Here is a 13815-nt window from a genome sequence, read left to right as displayed (position 1 = left end):
GGGCAGTTTGTATGCAGCATATTTGTACCAGGTCGGGAGTTAGAGAGAGGAATAAGCATGCTGGAAGGCAGCCATGTAGATAAGGAAGAACGGACACTGCTACAGCAAGTTCACAGGAGATAAGCACTGTGACCTGGCCCAGTGGGAAACAGGAGCTATTGACTTCACTCTCATACTTTGGAAGATCCAAGTGTGGCCTCTGCAAGACTGAATGTATGTCGCTGATAATGAAGAAGAAGGCTGTCATTATCTGCTAGCCACAATGGCAATATTTTATCTCCAGTGTCAGAGGCAGTGTGCCTCTGGATACTAGTTGCTATACAAGATCAGGAGTGCAGAGAGTCCTGTTGCGCTTACGTTCTGCTTTCAGACTTCCCAAAGATATCTGGTTGGCTACAGGGAGAACAAGATGCTGGACTAGATGAGCCTCCTCTTATTGTGGTCCTTAGAATGATTTTAGATGGGAAAAGTAGACACAAGAGGAGTAAAACTCAAGACTCTTACTTTACAGAATGGAACTTCAACCACAGTCAGAGGATCAGAGAGAAGGGAGACCTTTGTTATTTCAAGGGATGTGGGTAATACATGCAGGGCCGGATTTAGGTTTGATGAGGCCCTAAGCTACTGAAGGTAATGGGGCCCTTCATATGTCCAGCTGTCCTTTGTCAACAACAAACTGTCACTGTTTTTTGTATTGAATATATGCTATATGGTAATTTATGGAACTAATAGGTATCTAAAGCCAGTTGCACCTGCAGAATGTAGGCACCCTATATATAGAAATGAGCAAACCAGTGATGTTTTAGGGAGCAGGCTAGCAGGCAGGTCCCATTACCTATATCATAGGAGCCTACACAACACAAAATACTGTTGCTATATGTAGGCTTTATTTGATTTGTTTTTTATCTTATATTTTGGAAATGTAGAAGTTTTTTTCCTTTACATTTTTTGGGTGCCCCCAAGAGAATGGGGACCTAAGCTATAGCTTGTTTAGCTTATACATAAATCCGGCACTGAATGCATGCCCCATTAGTCCACCTCACGCATGGGACCATTCTAGCTATGATATTGCATGTTCCATTAGCTATGATATTGCATGCGCCATGAGCCTTCCTCATGAGTAAAATGGCAATTAGTGAACAGGGAATAGTTAGGCTAATCCATGTAAGTTAAGTAAAATATTGGACAGTGAGACAAATGTATTTGGCAGAAACTGAGCTGCAGAAGAACAGGTGGATAGAGGCAGGAATGGAAATCATTTTCTAACATCCCTAGTGATGAACCACCTGTAGTTACTAGGCAAAGTGAGTCCTCCGTTATAAGTACAAAAGAGAAAGGCCTTGAGCTCAGTTACTTTCCTAGCCCAGGGATAACAAAGGTAAAAAGCAAGGATGCTGAAGTTTTGTTCCTCTTCTTCACCTTTAGTCTCTTACAGCTCTGGCCCCTAGAAACAGGTTCTGGAGACAAGTGATCCTGTACAGGAGGCTCAGAAACTGGTTTGCATTGCAGTGGGGTTGCTGAGCAGGGCAAAGTCAAAGGAAGCAAGCTTTGCCAACATCCTTCCAGCTGGTTCCACAACATCATCGTTCTCCCTCCCTCCCTGGCTGGAACTCTGGGCCTCAACTCTCCATGGGGTGCCTCTAAAGGCAGCTTATTGTGAATTTCCATTTGTGGAAGTTGTACAGGATCTACAAAATGTCATCCTTATCGAAAACACCATCCGATCTCCCTCCCACCCTTTTGATCCAATATTTACCATTTCAGTGTTGTGAGGACAATGTCAGGTGGAAGTGACCATGATCTCCAGCCATGGTCTGGAGCAGACATGTTAAAGGTGACAGATCAGGAATCCTTGTTAACAGCACAACTCTCCCTGCCGGATCTCATTCAGGCTTCCAGCTGATGATTCGTACTCAATTGTTTTCACCCAGCAGGTTAGCGGCTTTGGGGAAACTGGCATTCCTCAATCTGTATTGTTTTTAAATACTTTTCATTCTTGTGCTTAAGAACTTAATTCGTTCCGGAGGTCTGTTCTTAACCTGAAACTGTTCTTAACCTGAAGCACCACTTTAGCTAATGGGGCCTCCTGCTGCTGCCACGCTGCTGGAGCACGATTTCTGTTCTCATCCTGAAGCAAAGTTAACCCGAGGTACTATTTCTGGGTTAGCGGAGTCTGTAACCTGAAGAGTCTGTAACCCGAGGTACTACTGTATATAATACAGTAATTAATATAGTAAATTATATATAAATTCAATAAATATAATCATAATAACAACAATAACATACTATTTCCCCATTTTATTGTCACAACAACCCTGTGAAGTAGACTAAGCTGAGAGATAGTGACTGGCCCCAGATCACTCAGTTAGATATATAGCTAAGTGGAAATTTGGATGGACACTAGTTAAACACTCCTAAGCCAGGGGAAGCCAATCTAGTGCCCTCTATATGTTGTTGAACTATTTTAGCTATGGGCTTATCCACACTTACCTGTTGCTCTGCTTTTCCAGGCACAGGTCCACACTTGTGTGTCTGAGTGGCCCTTTGTTTTGCTCTTGAGTGGATTGCCATTTGCTCTGAATGAGCTTTAAAGAGCAGATTTTCATAGGGAAAGTTCCAGGGGTGGGTGGGTGTTCAGTCACAGAGCTCTAAAGCGTGAACCGCGCTTGGAAAGCGTGGAGGGAAAGGTAAGTGTGCATAAGCCCTATGCCAGTTGTGGATAATGGGATTTGGAGTCCAGCAGCCTCTGGAAAGCACCATGTTGGCTACCCCTGCTCTAACCACTGTATGGTGCTCTCTCCCTCTGTCCCTGAGTGGGGGTGGTCTGTGTCTGCTCCTTTACTTCTGCCTCACTGTGTAGAGGTAGAATGGCATGTGGCCAGTGTTTCAGAGCTGTGTGATAACTATATTTAAAGAAAATCAGGATAAGGAACAAACATCATGCTAACAAGCCTCCAAAAGTTGCTTCCTGGTCGTTTATTGCTATGGCTACTGTGTTATTTTTTTATTGTAAAATTGTGACTAGGGTACTTTGCTAGACCATGTTACCCATAATATTTCCTTCCTGCTTCCTGTTGCAAAATGCCACAGAAATGTGTGTAACAGAAAGGCTCTAGCACAGATTACACCTGAACTTATGGATTTGGGAAGAACACTTCCCACTCAGCACAAGAGAAACAAAGGACGCTTTATGTAAACACGGAAGGCTATGAGAACAAAGGCCATGCTTTGTGAGACTTCCTTGATTTATACTGCCAAGGGCTAATGTACATTACAGCTTAAAACTATATTGATTTTTCAACTCTTAATGGGGTGCCTTTTGAGTTTGTAGCCCATTCTTTCTCTTTCTCCAAAGTTTACTTCTCTTGAACCAAGAGGCAGGAGTATTTTTGTAGGGTGGGTCGAACAGGTATCTTGAGGCCTTCTGGATTTTGTGAATTGTATGCATTTAGGCATTTGTATTTTTATCCTAACCTAACCACTGTGAATATATATATATATATAAAATTGAAACACACATGCCACCACCAGGTTCTTCTGCAAAAGCAATTCTATGTCTATAATTCTGGCTTGCTGTGACATGGGAGCCCGAATTCTTGGTTAGTTTCCTCCAAGTGAACCATGAGCGGTAAGTCAAGAATGTAGCTAGGCTTCTACTTGTGGTTTGTTGGGAGAGAAATGAAGTATGAGCCTGAGTTCACTTATCAGAAAATAAGTTAGAGTCAGGCTTGTTTTTTCCCTGACCCAGCACAATCAGGAGGAGAGAGGATCCAAACTCTTACATATGTTTAAAGCTGGGTGCAAACTAGGCTCAAATACTGTTTTGCACTTCCCCAAGTGGTAAGATGCCCATATAGAGTCCTTACATAGGTTCCCTATTGGTAGGAGAGAATAACAGAGGCCAACCAGAGAATATTGAGAAGCAAAGCAGCTAGTAAGCTTGATCTTTATTGATCTGTTGCAACAGGGTGCTCCCCTCACCCGCAGGAGAGGAAGAGGACCCACAAAAATGCTGTGCAAGGGCTTATAAAGACTTTCGAAATTGCCACCCTGTAGATCAAGACCACCCCCAGAAACATCACACATACATCACAGAAGGGGTGTAACCTAAGACCACCCCTCAGATACATCATACCTACATCACAGAAAAGGCGGTCTTAAAACAGAAATTTGAATGTTGTTTTTCTCCTGTCGTTTATCTCCTGTCTGGCAGGTTACTTGATTGGATTGCCTGGGGAGCCTGGCCAGTCTTTTGTAATGATAAATACTTAGTTCCTGGGCCATGTCACAGGCTGACACCCTATTCATATTTTAAATGTGCCCTTAAAACAGGATTTGTGAGAAAAGAGACAATGGGAGGTTTCCCACTTTGACCTTGCAGAGAAAACACTTGCTCAGTTTAGGAATCAAAATGGTTCCAGGTCAGTCTTGCTGTGCTGATCTATGTACATGCTTGGTTTAGTATGCTTATGAACATTACCATATATCTAAGACCTCAAAATTCCTATCACAGTAGCACTTTTTCGGTTTGCTTTGCTTTTGAGAGCACAGGAGACCAATGTTGCTTTTAAAAATATTGATTTCTTTCCCATCCCACCCGTTCTGTAGTTTTAAGGTTTTATCCCACTGACCCATAAAATAGAACACATATCTCTTATGTGTGACCTCTTATTTTTATCTCCTCTTCGCCTTCTGTCTTTTTTTGTGTCTTAGTTTCATTCAAATAGAGTAGATTTTGGAGACATGTGATGAATTTGAAGAGGCTGTGTATAAACTTTGCACGCAGACGTTGCAAATGGTTGTGAAGTAACCGGGGAGTGATAGTACACAAACTCCGATTAGCAGAGCCTGTGGAAAAATTGACTTCAGCTAAAACAAACATGTCTTGATCCAGGCCATATGCTGGGTGTGGGAGAGTGTGTGGCGGGAAACAAAAGATACTGGGGTTTCCACTTGCTAAGCTTAACATTTTTGAAACCCTATGCACTCTTCTTTTAGTCTAGGACATAGCAAATTGCTGGTGTTCCTTTCAATTTGTACGCATTCACACTAAAAAAACAACAACACATTGCACATGTTCATGATTTAATTTCAAAAAGTTAGAGCAAAGACTGTCCTTAGCATCACTGCTGAAAGCATTATTGGTTATTGCTCCCTATAAAGTTCCACCCCGTTTCATGTAACAACTGGCTTCAAAAACAGCATATATGGCTGAGCTATATGTAACTTCTAAGGAAACTTTATACAGTACTGTATATATAACATGAGTTTAAACGTATCCAGTGTATTATTCCTTGGGAAATGAAATGAAATAAAAAGAACATTGCTAACTTTAAACAGTTGAAGAGTGATTGTAAACTAATGAACAGAGTCACCGGAAAAATGTCACTGGTACTTCTTGTTTTCCATATACCTTAAGAAACTGAACAAAGCAAATGCGTTCACTGACTCCCTCAGGAAAAGGCCTGTCATTTCCTGAGCAGTAATCTGCCTGTTTGCAGCAGAGAGATCCTCATTGTTTGCCACTTCCAGTTTCCAGTAATGAGAATGATTACTTGACCAATATCTAGCCAGTTGGTGTTAGGGTCCTGGAAAACATAGCTGCTCACTTCTGCAGTGAAACTGCACTGCCAGACCTTTTACTTTCAGAAAATAAACTGAAAGTTCTTCATAACTGAAGGCCTTGAAGGAGGGAGCTACCAGAACTAATGACAATTTCTTCATTTTGGAGTCTCATGTCTGCTTTCTGATGACGAGATGTATTGTGTTTTGCTGCTAATCTTCTTGCACTGTAAGTTAAGGGCTGGGCATCTCAATTTTTTGTAAGAAAGCAAAAAAGCAAAACAAAACCCTTACTTTTATACTTTTTTTTTTACAATGTTCCTTTTGCTTTTCCAGGCTGCACGCTGAAAGCTCAAAGTAATGGTAAGTCTCCAACTTTTTAAATTGTATGTTTTTTGCAGTCTAAAGACTTATGGGGTTATTGGGGTTAAGTAGATAAACATTGGTAGCTCTAGATTTGTATGTATGTAACAGAAGAACTTTGTTCCGGTAGAAGTTCAAATGAGTTCTATGAATTTTTCGACAGGATGCATAGAATTACGGTATATATGCCTTTTTCTACCTATCTAGTTTATGGGTATGTGATATCTGCTGACTGAGGTCACATGTGATAATCCAAAATGGTTGGTGTAATTATCAGCCTGAATCGTAATACTTCATTGAAGGGGAACTTTAGCTGTATACCCAAGGCTGGCCAAAGATAGGTTCCTACTTCAGCCTAAGGACAAAATGCTGTGCCCCTCCACCCCACCCCACATACAGAACTTGTTAGTAGCAGAAGCTGAATCTTACCTCAATGTCGGTGCTGCGACAGCATTCTCCAAACCTGCAACCACAAACTAAATAAGGGGTACCATTTTTTTATAGTTTAAAAAACTCCCTGCTGTGTTCTCTCCTTAACCTGTTCCCCATAAATCATCTCTCTCTCTGCTGTATCATACTCTTATCTTTTACCTCCTCTCTTTGAACTCTCCCCATCCTTCTCTCCCCAGTACACATTCAAACTTTCATTATCCAGTGCACATCACCACAGGTCCGCACCCCATCTTTCAGCTACTCCCCTTTTCTCTTTTTCACCACCTGAAGGACTTTCCGAGCCATGTGCCAGTTCCCCTTTACTTTTTTTGTCCTCTCTCCCCACCCCACCAATTCTCCTTGATGAGTTCAGAAGGAGTAACTCCAAAACATGAATACTTCCAACAGTTTAAATACTGGTGCCAGTTGGCTGTTTGCAGCAGGTTGCAAATGATGCCACCAGTGGCCAACATCACCGTACAGTGGTACCTCGGGTTACATACGCTTCAGGTTACAGACTCTGCTAACCCAGAAATAGTGCTTCAGGTTAAGAACTTTGCTTCAGGATGAGAACAGAAATTGTGCTCCGGTAGTGCGGTGGCAGCAGGAGGCCCCATTAGCTAAAGTGGTGCTTCAGGTTAAGAACAGTTTCAGATTAAGTACGGACCTCCGGAACGAATTAAGTACTTAACCTGAGGTACCACTGTAAATCTAAAGAGAAGGGGAGCAATGCAGATGATGTAACGCAGCAATTCTTTCCTTCCTCCTCCATGTTTGGTTGGCCATGGAGAGCCGTATAGGGTAGCCATTTTCACCTCATCACAATAAAAAGAGGAAACAGGTCACCCAAAGAAGAGGCAAAAGGAGGATGCAGATTTACATAAAATATGCATAGAATCATTTGTATAAATGCAATAGATTTAGACATTTAAATAGGATTTCAGCCCTTCTCACCATAGTTGGGAAGACTGTGACCAGGTGAGCTTTGTGCCTACTCATTTTGCTGTTCAGGTGCTAAAACGCATGGTCACCTGCAAGGAAGTGAAAAGAATCACAAGTCATTTAGAATTCCACCAGCAGGCCGCTGGAAGTCAGGAAGGATGGGCCTATGGGATGTGGGCCTGATTTAAGGCATTGCCTACAATGGCACCATCAACATTATGTCTTGTTCCAAAGGTTATCACAACGACACGCAAAATAACAGAGAACCATGCTAGTCATTAAAATACAAGCATACACAATAAAACAGCAGCCTATTCAGTTTACCATCAATTCAGTGGGTCCCCTTTCAGTTTTATCACAGTACATTGAAGTGAAACCTTGTAAGTGTTTGGGCTGCTAACAATGACAATAAATATATTTCAAAGGGAGTAAGACGGACACGGACACTGCATTATTTTGGCACCAGATTAAGATGCTTTTATTTGCCCAGACTTAAAAAATGTAACATATAGCCTTAGTTGGCTAGATCAGTTGTTGTTGTTTCTATGGTTTTATTGTGGTGTTTTGATTTTTTTAAATGTTGTATTGATATTAGGTTTGTTTTTTTTAACCAGCTTGCAGTTGGTGTACAAAAGGTGCAGTTTAGACAATTTTCAATTTATGAAATGGGCAATGAGAGACATCCTTGGGGTATAATGTTCTGCACTCCCTCCTATGAGGACTTTAGGTGTAAATATGTGTAAAATAAACCATAGTTCTTAAAGACGCTAACCTCTGCTGTGCCTCAATTTTCCCAATGCAAACACAACCGTGGGTGAGCTCCTGGAACCCCTTGAATTTTGCTTCTACTTGGCAAATTCTACTAATTTTTTCAATTTAGATACACTATTCAAAATAAATGACAGCAGTCATTGATAACTTTTGCCCTCTGAAATGAAGTCTGAAATGACATGTAACAGCAGCCAACCTGTTCATTTAAATTTGGCCAGGCTCAATGACATAGAAAGGAGGATGATTTGGGTTTTTAGGGAAGAGCTAAATCATTGTTGTGCCTACTACTGATTTTAATGGAACTACAACCCCCTCCCTCTACGCACACATACCAAAGCACTTTTTGTCTCAGCTGGGTTCACTGCCTGGATGAGAGCCTAGTTGGAAATGTGACAATTGGGAAATGCTTTGGGGAAGTAAACCAGAGTTTTATCACACATCCCACCAACCTACCCTTTTTGCTCTAAAATGTAAGTTCCCCCACACCCGATTTATACTGTTACAAAAGTTGTGCATTGCTCAGTCAGCAGACCATGAGACTCTTAATCTCAGGGTTGTGGTTTTGAGTCCCGTGTTGGGCAAAAAAGATCCCTGCATTGCAGGGGGTTGGACAAGGTGATCCTTGTGGTCCCTTCCAACTCTACAATTCTATGATCACCCACAATCTCTGCCAAGTAGTAGCAAAATTCTCAACCACCCTCTTCACTACGTCTTCCTTTCCTCAACTATGGGCAAAACTATGCTTTATTTTACCCGGGTCAAAGACCCAGTTTGGCACCCCCACACCCATTTGCGTACACAAAGGGGGGGCTGGGAGCCTCAATGGCACCCTTCTGGAGGCTTCATCTGGGGCAAAAATCCCAGCTACCCCCTCCCCAATAACTACAGCACTGCCTCAACTACTTATCTTCTCTGCTCTTGTTTTACTCAGACTTTTGCCTTGCAATTAGCCTTCCCTAAGGTGGCTTCAGTTTACAGCACTGCCTACTCCAGCACTGCCTTCCTTTATCCATTCTGTCTCCACTTCTAATCTTCCTTACATTCCTGGAGTACTTCCTCCTTAGCTTCCAAGCCCTCAGCCTATCCATATTTCCTCACCTTTCATAGGCCCTATATGTGTTTTAAATAGCTTTTTTAATTGTTTTATCCCTTCTTGTTTGATGGCTGACTGGGCTCCTTTGGGAGGAAGGGTGGCATATAAATTTAATTAAAAAATAAATATGAATTTTTAGTTCAACAACAACAACAACAACAACAATAATAATAATAATAATAATTTGTACCCTGCCCATCTGGCTGGGTTTCCCCAGACAATCTGGGCAGCTTCCAACAAATATTAAAAATACATTAAAATGTCACACATTAAAAACTTCCCTGAACAGGCCTGCCTTCAGATGTCTTTTAAATGTCAGGTAGTTGTTTATTTCCTTGACATCTGGTGGGAGGGCGTTCCACAGGGCGGGCGCCACTACCGAGAAGGCCCTCTGCCTGGTTCCCTATAACCTCACTTCTCACAGTGAGGGAACCGCCAGAAGGCCCTCGGAGCTGGACCTCAGTGTCCGGGCAGAATGACACTGCTCCTTCAGGTATACTGTGCTAAGGCCGTTTAGGGCTTTAAAGGGCTTTAAAGGTCAGCACGAACACTTTCAATGGTGCTCAGAAACGTACTGGGAGTTAGTGCAAACCGGTGTTAGTGCAAACTAACAACTTTCCCTTAAAGAAGTCAAAACCAAACATTATACAACTTAGTTCCTAGAATAGATGACATTATCTCAGCGAATATTAGCTCAGCGAATTGCTGCCAGAGGTTTCATCACAAAAGTCAGTAGCACTTTACATTATACAGTGCTGTGAGTTTCAAGGAGTTTGCTATGTGCATTAGTGTGAAGGCTCTGAGACAAAAGACTCTGAGGCAGAGCCTTAATTTTGCAGATAAGGGAAGCATGCTATTATCAGGCTGATCACAACCCCAGAGAGGAAATGTATCATTTTGTGGACCTGGTGCAGCCACTAGATAATCTGTTGATTAAGAATGAAATTTTATACCAGTTTTAGGCTGCAATCCTAAATACCCTTACTATGTAATAAGTCCCACTGAACATAGTGAGACTTAGGGGTCCCTCACTCCTGCATGGCAGTTTATTGTGAACTCGGTGCTGCTCGTGCTTTCACACTTTGTGCAACATCCACAAAACATCATTCTCATCAAAATGCTTTCTCATATTATTTACAATTTCCATGGAAAATCTGATAACTAAAAAGGCTTTGGAGAAATGGTGAATCTGGAATAAATAAATTTCTTTGATCAATAAATTGCGAAAAGGTAGCGTACCTGAGCAGCACTGAAGCTGGCATAAACTCTCGCCAAAAAACCTGCTACCCATCTTTGGAAGGTGAGGCCTTTCAGGTATTGGGAGAGAAAGCAAAATAGTGTCAGGAAGCACTGGGATACAGGAATCCACATGACCATTGCGAAAATCAGATGCAGGATCAGCAGTGTTCAGGATCAGGAGTCCATTTGTTTCCATTGTGCACGGGTGTAGATTTGTGCTTTATTTGTTAAATTATCACTGATATGCCAAAATGGCTTCCAACTGCAAACTCAATGAAACATAATGAAAATGCAATAAATCAATATTTTTAATATTAAAATTAAAAAAGGAAATACACAATAACAGTTCCATTGGGTGCTAAAACGCCGTTAACTAAAATATAAAATAAAGCAAAAATTTTAAAAGCATGACAATTAAAACAAAACAGTTTTTTTTAAAAAAAAACAACAACAGTTAAAACAATAACATCAAAAATTCAGTTACGGGAAGGCTTGAACAAGGGTATTTTCAGGAGCCGGCAGACTGCCAACACTGATGGGGTTTCTTCTTGTGTTTTTAATAAGTACTGCAAAATGTGCTCTCACTGAAAGGGAAGGAAACCCTGCAGTGCTTCTCCTAAACTTTCACCATCATCTTCTTCATCATCAAGGCTACTCTATAAGTCAGTGATATTTATTATTGTCAAAAACACTAACAATCTTATAACTTTTCGCAGACATCTGAAGGCAGCCCAGTTTTGGATTTTGAATCATGTTTTCTGTTTGGATGTGTTCCTTTATACTTTGTACTTTATACTTTATACCAGGCATAGGCAAACTTGCCCCTCCAGATGTTTTGTAACTACAATTCCCATCATCCCTGACCACTGGTCCTGCTAGCTAGGGATGATGGGAGTTGTAGTCCCAAAACTTCTGGAGGGCCAAGTTTGCCTATGCCTGCTTTATACTGACTGGAGCAACCCAGTCAGATGGGTGGGGTACAAGATTGTTGTTGTTATTGTTATTACTTAACTCCTTATCCTGCTTTCTGCTCCTGCGTAGAGGGTATGTGTACCAACCAATCGCATGCTGCTGCCCCAGCTAGCTGGGGAAAGTTTGTTTCTCCTTTAGCCATCATGGACTCCATAAAGATAGCGAAATAACTTGGCACCTGGGGCAGCCTGAGAGGGGGGAAGGGAGCTTTTGACACCTATAATTCTCCAGTTCCACCCACTGCTTCTGTTGGGATGGAAGAAGGTGTCGTACTTTTGACTGGATGAGGAAAGCACCCCCTCTAAAACATATGTCTGGTGACTCTTTACTTGGGAGTACTGTGTCCCATGGGACGCGGGTGGCGCTGTGGGTTAAACAACAGAGCCTAGGACTTGCCGATCAGAAGGTCGGTGGTTCGAATCCCCACGACGGGGTGAGCTCCTGTTGCTCGGTCCCTGCTCCTGCCAACCTAGCAGTTCGAAAGCACGTCAAAATGAAAGTAGATAAATAGGTACCACTCCAGCAGGAAGGTAAACGGCGTTTCTGTGCACGGCTCTGGTTCGCCAGAAGCGGCTTAGTCATGCTGGCCACATGACCCAGAAGCTATACGCCGGCTCCCTTGGCCAATAAAGCGAGATGAGCGCCGCAACTCCAGAGTCGGCCACGACTGGACCTAATGGTCAGGGGTCCCTTTACCTTTACCATGTCCCATTGTGGACGGCACCACAGTTTAGAAGGATATTGGCAAACTAGAATGTACCTAGAGGAAAGTCACAAGGATGGTGAGGCGCCTGAAGGTTGCACCCAGTGCTCTTCTCACTCAGTGTGGACCCACTGAAGTTAATGGACCCAAATTAGTCACAAGACTAATTGTATTTACAAGAGCCCTGGCAAAAGGCACCATCTTAGAAGAGGCATTCCTCCTCCTCCTCCTCTCTGCCAGTGGATTATAAATTGTCACTAACATTTCTCCTTTCCAGTGTTCACCATCAATAGCGTGACACTCCGTGTTGCTCCATCTGTGGAAGTGAATAATGGAGAGTCAGTCACCCTCAACTGCTCTGCGGACATCAGCAAGAGCGAACAATTCCAGATGAATTATACTTTTTCATTTATCAAGTATGGACTGCTTCTGGTCAACAGTTCATCAGAGCAAGAGTGGGCAGATTATACAATCCCAACGGCTAGATTTTCTGATTCTGGAGAGTATAGCTGTGCGTTGGATGTGGAAGGGAAGAAAAAGGCCAGTGGTACTGTGGCTGTTCAAGTACATGGTGAGTGCTTCGTATTCATCCTCCCTATGTTTTCTCTAATATGACTGTATGCTAAAGTAGCACCATTGCTTATATCAGAAGTAGCTGATCTGTGGTCCTGGACAATCAACCCCAGCCAGAATGATCAATGGCCAGGAATGATGGGAGCTGTAGTTCAACCAGTTCTAGAGGACCACATGTTGGCCAAACCTGGTTAATGCAAATGAAATATTGACCACTACATTCTCAATCTACCTTTGTGTAATCGTTCCCTCTACCACTGACACTCTTTCTTTTGATTTCTCTGTTGGTGTCCTTCCCAATTATCTCCTTGGTCCTCTACTCTTTTTCTGTTTAGTTTCATTATATGGTCTCTTAGCATTAATATCATTTTTGCTCAGCTGACCTTCAGCTCCCCCACCCCTGCTTCTTCTGTTATTTTCTCTCAATTTCTCACCATCGTTTCTTCACGTCTTCCTGCAGTTTCTTCCTGGATGTCCTATCACTGCTTAAAATTCATTTATAACTGGGTTTCCACCCCCTAATTTCTACCTTGCTCTCAATCTGTCTCTCCCCTTGCTCTCTCAACAACTTTGCTATTTCCTCCTTTCCTCCCTTCTTTGCTTTTTTGCTTTTGTTTACACATATGGCCCTCCAGATGTTGTAGGACTACAACTCCCATCCTCCTTGACCACTGGCCATGCTGACTAGGGCTGATGGGAGTTGAAGTTTCACAGCATATGGAGGACCACACTGGTTCCCCACTTCTCATTTAAAGTATTTCTTATTTGCCTTTCAGTATTAAGTTTTCCCCCCATCAAGGGACCTTCCAACAATAACAGCATAATCAGTAATTACAAATAAAATCACAACAAAGACAAGTCAATACCATTGAATACTATCAATAAAACAATAATAGCAGCAGCTATAAATAAGTAGAAATTATATCACTCATTAAAAGGCTGGGAAAATAAAAAATGTTTTGATTCAGTGCCTAAAACCTAGTCATCCAGGGCTGGCCTACCTATGAGTCACAGTGAGGTGACAACCTAGAGTGGCAGGATCCACAGGGGCAACATATGATGTTGACCTTTATTCTCTGCCCTGTTCCTGATGTAGATCTTCACTCACCCCTTCTTCCCTGGCAGGGAACGGGGTGCGATTTTGTGGTTTGCCCCAGGTGCCAAA

At 42.3% G+C, this 13815-nt stretch overlaps 1 protein-coding gene across 5 annotated transcripts in view; it reads left to right on the top strand.

Annotated features, from left to right (window-relative positions):
* PECAM1 (platelet and endothelial cell adhesion molecule 1) overlaps positions 1-13815 on the top strand; it is a 68500-nt gene that overhangs the window by 12763 nt on the left and 41922 nt on the right. For 3 of the 5 annotated variants that reach the window (XM_083490015.1, XM_083490014.1, XM_083490012.1), the window contains exons 1-3: positions 5444-5791; positions 5899-5925; positions 12355-12648. In XM_083490015.1, coding sequence (XP_083346141.1) covers positions 5758-5791; positions 5899-5925; positions 12355-12648 — 355 coding nt within the window. In that variant the 5' untranslated portion in view covers positions 5444-5757. Of the gene's footprint in view, positions 1-5439; positions 5792-5898; positions 5926-12354; positions 12649-13815 lie in introns of those variants that run through there. The other 2 variants (XM_083490013.1, XM_083490016.1) reach the window with 2 other exon arrangements.

This window comes from Podarcis liolepis (genome assembly GCF_965112155.1).
Source record: "Podarcis liolepis genome assembly, chromosome: 2".
Taxonomy (NCBI): Eukaryota; Metazoa; Chordata; class Lepidosauria; order Squamata; family Lacertidae; genus Podarcis; species Podarcis liolepis.
Note: the sequence above shows the minus strand (reverse complement) of the source record. Positions and strands in the feature narration are given on the sequence as shown.